This window comes from Onthophagus taurus, chromosome 2 (genome assembly GCF_036711975.1).
Source record: "Onthophagus taurus isolate NC chromosome 2, IU_Otau_3.0, whole genome shotgun sequence".
NCBI lineage: Eukaryota > Metazoa > Arthropoda > Insecta > Coleoptera > Scarabaeidae > Onthophagus > Onthophagus taurus.
This window is the reverse complement of record NC_091967.1, coordinates 22,061,471-22,075,083: the sequence shown is the minus strand read 5'-3', so window position 1 is coordinate 22,075,083 and position 13,613 is coordinate 22,061,471. Positions and strand designations below refer to the sequence as shown.

At 32.3% G+C, this 13,613-nt stretch overlaps 1 protein-coding gene across 2 annotated transcripts; it reads left to right on the top strand.

The window, feature by feature from the left end:
* Positions 1–2,256: 2,256 nt before the first annotated feature.
* On the top strand, positions 2,257–11,577 carry LOC111413415 (uncharacterized). Of its 2 annotated transcripts, XM_023044378.2 has the most exons (4): positions 2,257–2,361; positions 2,662–2,821; positions 4,381–4,569; positions 11,158–11,577. In XM_023044378.2, exons 2-4 carry the CDS (start codon positions 2,753–2,755, stop codon positions 11,272–11,274), a joined length of 375 nt encoding a protein of 124 aa, XP_022900146.1. In that variant the 5' UTR covers positions 2,257–2,361; positions 2,662–2,752; the 3' UTR covers positions 11,275–11,577. The 2 variants fall into 2 exon arrangements, with proteins under 2 accessions (XP_022900146.1, XP_022900147.1); XM_023044379.2 differs by lacking the exons at positions 2,257–2,361; positions 2,662–2,821 and adding an exon at positions 3,026–3,184.
* The last annotated feature ends 2,036 nt before the right edge of the window (positions 11,578–13,613 follow it).

The following is a 13,613-nucleotide window of genomic DNA, read 5'->3' as shown; positions in this document are numbered from 1 at the left end:
GGAAGGACCAAATATCTATTAAATTTTCTGCTAACCGGCTGAAGGTTCTTACGTGCGGTTGTCTTCTTTCTGGATATCTTATGAAATAAAATTCCGCGGCTAACGTCGCATTCTTATCTGATAATATATAGCATTCCATCATGTTACATTTTTCATAATTTTCGAAATTCATTGTAAAGTTTTATTCAGTTTTGTTATATTTTGACACTTAACATGCTGGTGCATCGAACCAGCACATAATGCCAGAGTTGTTATCGAATTTTTAAATACAAACTTTGGCAATTATTTGATACATTATGTTGCATCATAGTATGTATGGTTATCACCATAGCAACATTAACTTTTAAATACATACATTAGTTTTAGATAGAACAAAATGAATTTTTGTTAATTATTCAATAACTATAAGAAATATACCCCACAAATTATATATATTTGTTATCAGAAGAAAATAACAAATTATTTTAAGCCACAGCCAACTATGATTTCCATTTAAAAAAATAAAGTTACGTCTAAAATCTCGAAAATAAAAGATGGGAAAAAAATTCTACCTACGCCACTGAATTCTTCGTAAAAAGTTGCCTATATAATGTTTTATTTATAATACTCCATCTTTGATAATAAGTGAGATATTCGTGAATGTCGTTTTCGCAAAATTTTCAGTTTTTGCCGATAGGGCGAAAACAAAAGACGATAGCTGTTCGGAGTTTTCGGAATTAGCATTTTCTCAAAAAACGAGATCATGACATGTAAGCTACTTTTTTTCTATCTCTTTTAGTTTCGGAGATAGCCTATGCGGACATCGAAATTGGGACACCCTGTATATATATATACAGTGTATATATATCTAACTGTAAGAGCTTAAAAATGAGAAGAGTGGGTTCTCAATATTATTGATTTGGTCGTTCATGAAAATGTGATTAGGGTCTTTAGAGTATTTAGAAATTTCAAGTTGTTCCAATAAGTCCATTCTATAGCTCTTATTACATTTGTGTAAAAGTCTGTAATTCTTACAGTCGATGTTATGGCCTGTTTCAATAACATGTTTATAAACGTTTGAATTATTTTTAGTTTTGTGTTCATTGATACGTTTATTCAGTTTTCTACCGGTTTGTCCTATGTAAATGCTGTTGCAATTTTGATATTGTATGTTGTATATCCCGCTAGAGTTATCTTGTTCTTCTTTTATTTTGTAGTTGGCTAACTTGTTGAAAATGTTATTATTAATTTTATAACTGATGTTGATATTTTGTGTTTTTAGGAATTTACCAATTGTGCAATTCAAATTGTTGTATGGAAGGGATCTATATGTTTGTTTTTCTTTACGGGTCTTATAGTATAGAGGATCATGTTGTATGTATGTTTGTTACTAGATTATTAATTAGATTACCTGGAAAATCATTAGTTTTTGCAAGGTTTCTAATATAGTTAATTTCAGTGTTATGTTATTTTTTCCAGAGGGTATGTGAAAACTCTGTTGATATATAGAATCTGAAAAAAGCCAGTTTATGCGTAGTGGTGTGATATGAGTCCCATGGTATAATGATGTTTTTTTGTTGTAGATTTTCTATATATGTTGAAATTTAAATTGGGTGTTTTTCTTTCTTTCTTATGTTATGTCTAGGAAATTCAATTTTGTGTTGTTTTCTATTTCAATTGTAAAATCTAAGTTCTTATGTATAAGATTTAAGTATTGTAGAAAGTTTGTTAGTTCTTTTTTGCCATTCCATACGCATAAAATATCGTCCACATATCTGAACCATTTGATGATTTTGTCTTTAAATGAAATAGACCTGTCATGTATTTTGTTTTTCTCGATGTGGTTCATAAATATGTCTGCTAAGAAGCTGGAAATAGGGATACCCATTGGTAGTCCTGTGTTGGATTTGTAATATTTATTATTAAATTGTAAAGAGTTTTGGTCAATAAGGTGTTTTAAGATCAGCGACAGTGGAACCATGTTCCAAGTTATTCCATATTATAGTTAGTTGTCTGTATAAATAGGCAAGTTGTGTGTAATGTAGATTTAGTTTGCAGTGGTGTTTTCATTTCTCCTTTCTCATAATGTTATTTTCGATTCGAAGTTTTTGCTTTGGGTGAATGTTTCTTGAGGTAACTTTAGCAAAGTTGGGTATAATGTTTTTCTTCAGACAGATGTTAATAAAGTTTACGTTATTTTGTATCTTGTAAAGCTGTTTATAGATGCGTTTATATTTATGGACGGTGGACGAGTTTATATCCATCTTGAATTTGTGTAGGTCAGCAAGTGGATATTTTGGTTGCCAATTCGCTATTTTTACGTGGTTGTTTCTTCTCAACACTGGGATAACGAATGCATTCTATTTGTGAAGAAGTTGCATGGTAAGTAAGCGTTACAGGTTATTCCACAAAAATTATCTTGCTCATAATAGTTTAAATTATGTTTAAATTTTTTCCGATGTTGTTGTTTTCTTGAGTTTTGTGGGCTGCATAAAGGCGGTCCTTTTTAAGTACTCTTTTATGATGAAAATTCGTTTACAAAGTCATGAATTGACGAATAAACAATGTAAAAGAGTAAAAATAATAAATTTCCAATTATAAGTTCTTGATATAAAGAAAAGTACTCAAAAACAAGTCATGAAGTTGTTTCTCCACCCACTCACTTGTGTTTTTTTTTTCTAGAATGTAGACAAACAACAGTTTACGACTTCACACATCATTACTCATCAAGGTTCAGTTGGCACTGCGCCTTCTGCTAGTATTAAAGCTTTAAATGAAGTTTTGTGACACAAAAAGCGGATGTCAGTGCAAAATCAATTCAAGACATAACAACTTGGAAAAGGTTCATATTTTTTATATTAGTTTTTTTCACATTTGCATTATACCTTTATATAGGTGTTAAGCCATTTTAAGTAGTATAGTAAATAAATCATTAAAGTAAATTTTAGTAAAAATTTGGTTAGATATGAAAAAAATTGTTTGTATTTGGTTTCTACCTTGAGATATATTCTCTCCCATAAACTCCTGAAACATCTCGACTATATTTACACGGTACAGTTCAGATGCTCCGATAATTTGCGCGAATCTCTCGCTCTTCTACCGTCAATTGTGCGCGATAACAGACGTTTTATCCTTCCTTAAGATGGTGTTCCAGTTTTCTTTCAGTTTAAAACCGAGGTTTATCTTGGAAAACGTTTCATTGAGGGTTTGTATATTTCGTTACTCGATTTCGTTTTGTCTAAACTAATTTTATAAAACATTTTAAAACTTTAAAATTAAATTGATAATTAAAAAATCAAATAATTAAATTATTGTTAAGATTAAAAATTATCTAACGCCCCTATAACGTAAATTAGATTAAATATTTAATTTAGTTTTTGAAAACCAAAGAATGATTTATAATTTTAACAAATTTTATTTTTATATTTTAATTTAAAAGTATAAAAGTGTAAACATTTTTTTGTGTGGAGTCATTTTATTTCGAAGATTTTTTTTCGTGTTGTTTTATTAGAACTCCTAAAAGTTTATCTTGTGAGCGATTAAACTTTTATAACCAATCTAATACCTACACGTATGTTTCAAGTCGACCATCAAAATGTGTGCTATTTAGTTAGATAAATTCAGCACATCACTCGTAATCGATGCTCGAATGCAAATCACAGACATTCGGTTTATTTTCTTAAAGGAAACGATTCATAAAATTTGACATTACCACAATTTGTCGAATAATCTCCGTTGTGTTTTCGAAAAATTAAAACACGTTTTGAAACAAAGATTTGATTATAGCAAAGATTACCAAACAAATTTGAATTAAAATTAAAAGCACAATAATTATATTAAACGATGACAATATCAAACAGAAAGAATTGCTTTCCTTGTTATTTTTGAACACTTTTTGACGATCTTTTTTATTAAATTGTAATTAAATTTTATTAAATCGTTAAAATAAATTATTATCTGTATACAAATACTAAAATCCAAGGAAAAAAATAGAGTTTATATTTGAAAATCCCGGATCTCGCCAGAAAATTATATGAGTTACGGCTTTTGTAATCCAAACAAACTCCCGAGAGCCCAGGTCTACCATAAAATCAGAAAAGCAAAATGAGCTTAAATATATGCGGGTTATTAGCCAAAAGTCCTCCGATGTAGGAAAAATATACTAGTTTTGAATAAAGATTTAGAGTTTGACGTCACATCTTCGACGACTTTCGCATGTCGATAGAAAGTTATAAGTCTTTCAGATACTCATTTTTTTCAAGTTTATACTAAATATGAATTACGGATCCTCATAACATGAATATTTAACGAATTTTTCTTAAATAAAAATATACAATATTAATATTAACTCACATCGGAAAATCTTCAAAATAAAAAATACTAAAAAAATTTTGTTTGCAGGAAGAACGTAAAAGGACTGGAAGATATATTGCTGCCGGTACCGCTATACTTCTCACACTTTTAGCAGTTTATCAAGCTTTAGTTGGCGGCACACCACAGTATGCAGCCCTTTTTGTACCAGCTTTAATCATGTTCGTGTATCTTTTATGTATTTTACATGCTTCTAAACATCAACAACGTCTCGCAAAGGTAATAATAAAATAATAATATTTTGGTGTAATATGGATGTTTACTTCCAAATATTTTAAAATAGGATGTTTTTGTAATAAAATGTATTTCAGATCTGTAATAATAATCATTATTCGCAGAGGATAATAACGTTTTAAAAGATGTAAATGTTTTAAATTAGTTTGTTGAGTATTTATACATTTTCCCTGTCATTACTTCATTTCTTAACTCCTTTCTACAATTTCAATTGATTTTATATAAACCACTAATATTTTTTGTTTTCATCGAAACTACACGAGTTAAAATAATAATTAATTTCTTTATGTTGTTGTTTAAATGTTAATTGGTGTTGAATTTCTTTTTGTGGGCTTCCAAGCAGTACCATCAATTGGTTTATTAAGAATTCCATGCGTTTTGCAAAAACCTCAAACTCATCCATCATTTTCTCTGAATATTCTAGTGAATATTTTACCCGGGAACATCGCCCATATTTTTATAGATGATTTATTTTCGTTCGGGTGTTCTTCCTGGTATTGGATAGAGTCATGAGAAAGGTTACCGAAGGAAGGAAAAATGGTGTTCAGTATGGGCTACAAGATAGACTTAAGGAGCAAAGTGGTTTGTGCAGTTGTTAGTGCAAAGTATACTTGCAAAGTGGTTTGTTTGTCTATGTTAGTTGACGAAACGTCTGACATATGAGGAAAACAGCCGCAACCCATTGGCATTTGGCATGTTTACCACAATAATACGATTAAAGAAACTTCTAAGTATGTCTAAGTTCTGTAGGGTCTTTTAATGAACTTGGACGAAGTCGTCGGTCTTGAGTTTGATAGAAGTTTAACAATGGCTGAAAAATAATCAGGTGTGCAACAAAGAAGAAGCACCACGAGGCAATGTTCTTCCATTGTGCATCACACATACTAAATTTAGTTACTGATGACTTATGCTCAGTTCACAAAATTTAAAAATTATTCTTCAAATATTAAATAAATCGTTTAATTTTATCGACAAAGAGATTTTAACATTTTACGTAATAGAGTAGTAGCAAATGTACAAAATCTTATTGGAAACAAAATAGTAGACAAAATATACATCTATTCGAGCGTTTTCACGAAAACTTCGTTCAAAGAAATTTTAGCATATTAAGGAAAGTGAAGATATCATCTCAGGTCTATATCAATTCTCCAGTGACTGAGTGCTTGCTAAGTGTCCATTGTGAGCTGGACAACTTTGTTGAGTGCTGCCGAACAATTTTGAGATCAATCTTTGTGAAGAAGCTGACATATTGTTACGGTATTAGCAAGGGAAACAATTTCTAACAAATTTAAAACTTCCGCATTGAAAGAAACTGATTTTTTTCATCACTTTCCGCCAATGACTTGACTCGTTAAAAGAACTTTGAGGGCAAGACGTTTCAGTATATTAGTTCTACACTTTTCTTAGTCTACATACACGATAGATGTGGTCATAAATCAATTGTCTTTATGAAAAGTGAGTTGTGGAAATGTGTGATTGAAAAGAACTCATCCGTCTTACAGATGACAAAGGCATAGTTAAATAGAAATAAAATATCGTGCAACATTAAAAATCCCATTTCATTATATTCTCTTCGTATTCCTGAGGAATACCAAACATAAAAACATAACTTGACGCAAATTGGAGAGTAGAAGAAACAACATGGTTCAATCTTTGTTGAATTACCTTTATTGACTATTATTATTATTATTATTATTGCTGCCGGGCTGAGGAGAGCGGCCCCTCTCGTTACCGCGACCTATAAGATCTATTGTAACTTTAGCCCTCCAAAGGTTTAGGGCAAATGTAGGTCTTTAATGAACCTTAGTATTGTCCTGAGGTCTTGAACCTTTATGTCGGTAGGTAACAGGGGAGTTTTATCGAAGACGTTGTGCCTTAGACGGCCTCTGGCGACGCAATTGCACAGTATATGTTCAGCAGTTTCTGACTCGTCGTTGCATAGTCGACAAGTTTGATCCTCAGCTTGTCCAATGTGGAAGAGGTGGTATTTTAGAGGCACATGGCCGGTTAGGTAGCCTGAGAGCGTTCTTAGATCCCCTTTGCTGAGGCATAAAACCTCTTTGGTTTTGTTTTGCGACGGAGTTATCATACTCTTCGCTTGTCTGTGACCTGGAAGTTCTTTCCAGCGTAAGGCTATCTTTGAAGCCTCCCAGTTGTTGATTATTTGTTTTAGGTGGCTTTTTTGTAGTCCACATCCAGGTTGGGGTCCAATGAAGGGCGTGTTTGCTGCCTCTTTAGCCAGCTTGTCAGCCTTCTCATTGCCCTCAATGTTGCTGTGACCTGGAACCCACCATAGGATAACATCATTGCCCCTAGCGAGTTCTCTCAGGTTGTTGGTACACTCTCTGATCAGGGCGGAGCCACACGTGTAGGCCTGAATTGCCTTTAAGGCGGCCCGACCAGTGATGGGCGCTGGGTAAATACCCGGCGGGTAGGTATTTCTAAAATGGGTATTTATCCGGGTATTTACCCCGACCCAGGGTAAATACCCAAACAGTGGGTATAAAAGTGATACCAGTAAAAATATATCGATTCCAATAAAATTGAAGAGGAAGACGATGAGGACGTTGAAGACGAGGAATTGTCAACAATCAAAGACGTATTATCATTAGTCGAATCTGTCGTAATTTAGATTAGATCAAGTTATTATGATTATTATCACCAAGCAGCCCTCTGCGTCCATTGTTGGACATAGACCTTCCCTATTCTGTGCTGTTTGAATACAATTGTTGGTCATTCTTTTGACGTCTACTTCGTCTGTTCGCTCGCGGTCTTCACTCAAGCAACCATTTTGTCCACTGCTCATTCTTCATTCGCACGACATGGCCCGTCCAGTTCCACTTAAGCTTTGCCACAATGTTGACCACATCATTTACGCCAGTTCTTCTTCGTAGGTCTTCATTTCGTATGTAGTCCCTCAGAGTTAGACCCAGGATCGACCTCTCCATCTATCTTTGCGCAACTTGGACCCTCCTGGCAGTGGTTACCGTTAATGTTAAAGTTTCGGAGCCTTATGTCATAACCGGAAACACGCATTGATTGAAAGCCTTTCTTGGCTTTTTCTCTTGAAGATGTCTCTAAGATCCTTCTGTTTAGTTCACTTGTTTGATTATCTCTCGATACACGAACCTCATAGCCAAGATTACATTGCTGCAAACCCTCTCAATCTCATTATCCCCAATGTTGATGTTCTTCTTGTTGATATTTAGCACGACTCTTGCACACACCTCCTTTAAGTCGTTCATCATTAGTTTAATCTCTCCAAGGCTATCCGATATAAGAACTATATCGTCCGCGTAGCGCAAATTATTTAAGGATTTGGAATCAATGTTTATGCCTTTTTAGGTCCAATCCAGTTGTTTAAATGCACTCTGAGGACTGTGATGAACAATTTGAGTTCCAACAGTGTCCCGCCTTGTTTTACTCACAATCAGTACTTTACTACTTTTACTCTCTTCAATACTTTCATGCAATTTTACCGTCATTGTAGCATTCTTGTAGATGTTATAAATAAGTTTGGTGTGTCGATAAGCGACTCTGCATTCTTGAAGTGCTTGCAAATCTGCCATCAACTCAATTTAAATTAAATTTATAAATACCTCAAAATACCCATCTTGGGTAAATACCCCCGGGTATATATCCAGGATATTTACCCTTGAAAATAAATACCCGGGTATTTAACAACACTGGGCCCGACTGTCTGTGAAAATGTTTATGGATGCACCTTTTTGTCCCTTCTGTAGGTTCAAAGCGGTGCAGAAGTTTATAGCAAGAACTTCTGCTTGGAAAATTGTTAAGTCCGAGCTGAGGGGCAATTTGATGTGGCTATTTGGTCCACTGATGCCCATGCCTACTCCAGATCTTACTGTCTTTGAAGCATCGGTGTACCAGGCTAGGGCTCCTCTTTTTAGTTGAGGCCCAATCATCCCTGCTTTTAAATATGACCTTATACGGTTGGTTGAAATTGTATTCCGTCGGTATGAGGTCCGTTTTAATTTCAATCAGGTGATTTAGACATGGGTCCTTGAGGATCTCGAGGTGTCCTCTGAGGTTACCCTGCATCAACTTGAGTGAAGAAACTGTTTTCAGTGATAAGGCACTTAAGGCTGCCTCCTTTTGTATATATATGTGGAGCGGTGTGAGACCGAGTAGGGCTTCCAAAGCAGCCGTCGGACAGGATCTCATTGCACCCGTTATGTTAAGACATGCTAACCGCTGGATTTGTGCCAGCTGTTGTTGAGCTGTCTTATGTTTTGTTTTTGGCCACCAAACCAATGAGGCGTAGGCGACCATGGGTCTGATTATTGCTACGTAGGCCCAATGAGCCATTCGTGATTTGAGACCCCAGTTCCTTCCTAGGAGCCTGCGGCATATCTGGTTTGCCATGATGGCCTTTTTCCTCACCTTATCTAATTGACTATGTATTGACTATCCAAAGTGCGGGTACTTCATCAAAAATATTTATAAAAGTATAATAAGAACTATGAAGCATCACAACATGCATACTAAAAGACTTTTTATTTATCACGCGCACGAATTCCAAACAACTTGAACTATCCAATATTTCATCACTAAGCTACAATCTGCCAAACAACTTTAAGAATAACCTTTGTGAAGAAGCTGGCACATTGTTACTGTATTTGCAAGTGAAAGCAATTTCCAACAGATTTCTGACACTTTTATTTGCCAGTTGCTAAAGTTCACTTTTATGACTTAATGAGATGATAGTTAAAGTGTGGATATATTACACTATGTGGTCTTTATGATAAACAAATACCGTACATCATTAATCCTAAGATAACAACTTCCTAATCAATTGTAGGGTCAATTTGGTCCACATCAAATAAATAGTTTTAAGAGAGGGATAATGAAAAATTTCTTATGCATGATAGATTCTTATACATCGTCTGTCGACAAAATCGTTGTAGGAACTGCTTCCAATACAAATATGACAACGAAATCATTTTGAAATTGGTGGTGGAGTATGCTTTTTTCTTTTTGCTCGTGCTACAGGTTTGTATAATACGACGTCTTCGTATTCGAACAGATGTGTTAGTCAATATTTTCTCCAAATAATTCTTTTGCCAAAATTTCAAGAAATAGTTTTCGTTTATTTTTCATAGAAGTTTTGGATTTCCATTCAGGATTTTTGATCATCTAAATTAAATGTATATTATAAGCTGCAATATCTATAAAATGTATTCTCTAAGTAATTTATCAAGAATATAATTAACTTTTAGTCGAATTATAATAGTTTATCGTCTGTCGACAAAATCGTTGTAGGAACTGCTTCCAATACATATATGACAACGAAATCATTTTGAAATTGGTGGTGGAGTATGCTTTTTTCTTTTTGCTTGTGCTATAGGTTTGTATAATACTACGTCTTCGTATTCGAACAGTTGTGTTGGTCAATATTTTCTGCAAATAATTCTTTTGCCAAAATTGCAAGAAATAGTTTTCGTTATTTTTAAATTAAATGTATATTATAAGCTGCAATATCTATAAAATGTATTCTCTAAGTAATTTATCAAGAATCTAATTAACTTTTAGTCGAATTATAGTAGTTTATAATTTCTGGTTTGAAATTGATTTCAGAATTTGACAAACTGGCTTCGGTGCTTTATGATGCACAGAAAGTTGAATAATACGATACTGTTCTCTATAAAAATCATAGATTACATATTTTGGAAGAATTTTTCTAATTTCATGAATTGTTTCCACTAGAAAACAACCATTATCTAAAATAAATATTCAGCTAATTTTCTTCCAAAAATCAGTTTGTTGTTTTATAACCCGTTGGCATTTTTTTGATCTTTTTCAGGAATTTGCCTTATTCTTCCAAAATAAGTATTGAAATCGTTTATCTTGGATTATCGAGTTGTAATATGCTATGTCATTGCAAAGTGATCATATTTTTATTCCATATTTGCCTGGCTTTGACGGTATATAAATTTTCAAGAGACAATGTGCACAATATGTCGCTAGTTGTTCATCCTATTGGAGGCCTCGTAAAGTTTCCTACATTTATATTTTTGAAATTGCGTTACCTTAATATTTAGAAATTTTCTGGATGTATGTTCTGTTCTCTATCATGCGGCTTCTATCTTTCAATACACTTTCATTTGATTTTGTAGCATAAATAGTTGTATGAACTTAGAACGACGTTGCTATAATAATCTTTGATAATATTGTAATACACTTCCGTGTTGTGTTTATTTAAAACTGTTTAAATCTTTCAAGAGTTTATCTAAATACCTTTACCTACAATTTTAGATTTTACAAATATTATTAAGGTTGTTTGTTATATAGGATATTGCAAAACATCACAGAAAATACTTTATCTGTATCCTACTTTTGATTATATAATAATTTATAAAAGGTTTAAGCTAAATTTTTTTGATAAATAAAATTTAAAGTACAAATATAATTTAATTAAAATGTTTTGTCTGTAGCAACTTTGTTTTTTAATTAATGAGGAATAATTAATGTAGAAATTTTAATATGCATATATAATTTCTAAACAATAATTTTTCCTTTATTTAATAATAATTATTTTTATTTTATTTTTAGGCAATGGAACAAGAAGCTCTAAAAGAAATAATCGTGGAAAAAGTTCCGGATATTTTTAACAATACTAAACCATTACCAAAATCGACTTCTTTGGTCCGATCTTATTCGATAGCTTGAAATTTTCAAGAACACCAGAAACAATAAAGAAAATTAAAAAACGGTATTGCACCAACACAATAATTGTAACAATGTTTTTCATTGTAAACGTTGCGAATACTCAGCACGGAAATGCAAAATAAAAAAATAAACTACGTTATCGCTTCGTGAACATATATTAAATATTACAACAAAAATGCGACTGCAATTGACCATAAAATATTTTGACCACTTTTTTACGTAAAGGAAAAGAATCTAAAAAAGTGATGTAACAAAATGTGATATTTTAACGAAATAAAAAAATAAATTAAATTCATTTTTTTATATTTTTAAAATGTGTTTTTGTTACATTTTTTATAATTTTTCCTCTACCTTGATTCATCTAACAAATAATTTTAGATTGGTTTACACCGTTTCTGTTTTGTATGAGTTATTAATAAATGTTAACGAAAAGCAGGTGTTGAAAACATAAACCAGACATGTTTTTAAGAAACATTTTAAGTATGTATACTTGATTTTATATACAGAGTGGTTAATTAAGAATTCTTAATGTTATAAATCTTTACTTTCAGAAAATGTAAGTGTTCTTTTTTTAAATTTTGGTGGTGAGGCTTAAGTTAGGTGGTTGTGGTAAAATTAAAGTTTTTGGGAATCTTTAACGAATTACAAAAACGCCGTTTTGTAGAAACATGCACAAACATGGTAAATGATTGTGTACCATCGAACAATCCTCGTATACATGAGATACGAAGGGAGTAAAGTCAGTATTCACGATCTATCCAAAATATCATTTAGGTGTTAAATGTCAGGCTTTTAATGCTTTGTGATAATTTAATTCTTTTTGGATTAAAATTTATTTTGTAGATTTTGCGCTAACATTTATAATATTTTTACATACTATCACAGTCACGTGTAATACAACTGAGATCATTAATGGCTCAATTATATGATTGTAATATTGTAGTTGCATTATTCCAATTATAGTCCGTAACTTACTACTTTTTTTTTCTAACGTTATAAATGGACCACAATGGATCAAAAAATATGGTTATTATTACACCCAATTTGTAGTGTAATAATTTATGTTATTATTGAATTTTTGGGAAGATTGGGCAGTAACGATTACCTTTACGATCACGTTCACCTTAAATCGCAGGCATTTAAAAATTGATTTGGGATCGCATTAGTTTCAGAGTTAGACAATAACAATGAATCGAAATGTGATGAATCACCCTTAGATTTGGAAGATGTATCTAAACAAGAAAATAATGAGGTCGAAGAAGAGACAAGTATCGACTTGTTAAGCACCAACAGTTACAATGAGTTTCTATTATAATATATAAAAATGTCTTACTCAAATAAAATATCTAATGAATATACATATAATTGCATTAAGCTGTTTTTTTGTTAGAGGAAAAATCGCAGACATTATCTTGGCGGATAATATCGATCGAGGTTTTTACAAAGAAAGGTTAAAGTTCGATTCCGTTGCACGAAGGAGTAAAACCAATCGTTTCCATATATCTGTACCTTAGGGGTAAAGGATCGTAACTCCAATTTTTGTCAATATCGAGTTAATTATTATAAAACTTATTATAATAGAGTTATAAAAATTTAAACCTTGTTTTCTAAAAAAACCTAAAAGATTTCAGAGATTCAATCCTTTACCTCTAAGGTACAGATATATGTTTTTGTTTGTTGAACTTGTGTTTGAGCTTATTATTTCCTTCTGCACACTTGTAAGTAAGTTCCCGGATTAATTTAGCGTTAATCCATAAAATACTTCAGAAAGATTAATAATATGACTTGCTATTTTGAATTGCTCCGATTCTTGCTCTACACTAAGGATGGGGTTTTCTTTCTAGCTTATACTTTTTTTTACAGAAAAGCAACCTCTTAAGCGATCTTGCAGTAAGATACATCAAACATTTGCGTAGATTTTTGTATTGACAAAGCTTTGTTTTTAACAGATTTTATGATAGCCTGCATGTTCTCTTCCGACCATGCAGAACATGTACTTTTTCGAATATATTTTAAATTTGGCATCTGAAGAAAGGCAATACAATTAATTTAATATCGACTACAATAGAGAAATATCGACAACTCTGATCGATATTAACCTCCCACCAATTCAAACACATTTTGTTCATTAACAGAGAATTAAGTTAGGAAATAATTATTATTCCATTGTAAAATTAAAGCTACTATCACGTAAGTAAGCTGTACTAAAAAAACATTTTATAATGATCAGATGCTAGATCGAATTATGGAAAATACAAATAAGTACAGATATAGATTTAGCTGCAAAAAATTAACCCAACGATAAGCAGAAGCTCTACTGAGACTGTTTATCCCGACGT

What these genes read in the sequence shown, in the direction of transcription:
- LOC111413415 (XM_023044378.2), top strand. Translation starts at nt 2,753, where the DNA reads ATGAAGTTTTGTGACACAAAAAGCGGATGTCAGTGCAAAATCAATTCA. An exon ending in GACATAACAACTTGGAAAAG is followed by an intron (nt 2,822 to 4,380) that starts GTTCATATTTTT and finishes TTTTGTTTGCAG; the next exon opens with GAAGAACGTAAAAGGACTGG. An exon ending in ATCAACAACGTCTCGCAAAG is followed by an intron (nt 4,570 to 11,157) that starts GTAATAATAAAA and finishes TTTTATTTTTAG; the next exon opens with GCAATGGAACAAGAAGCTCT.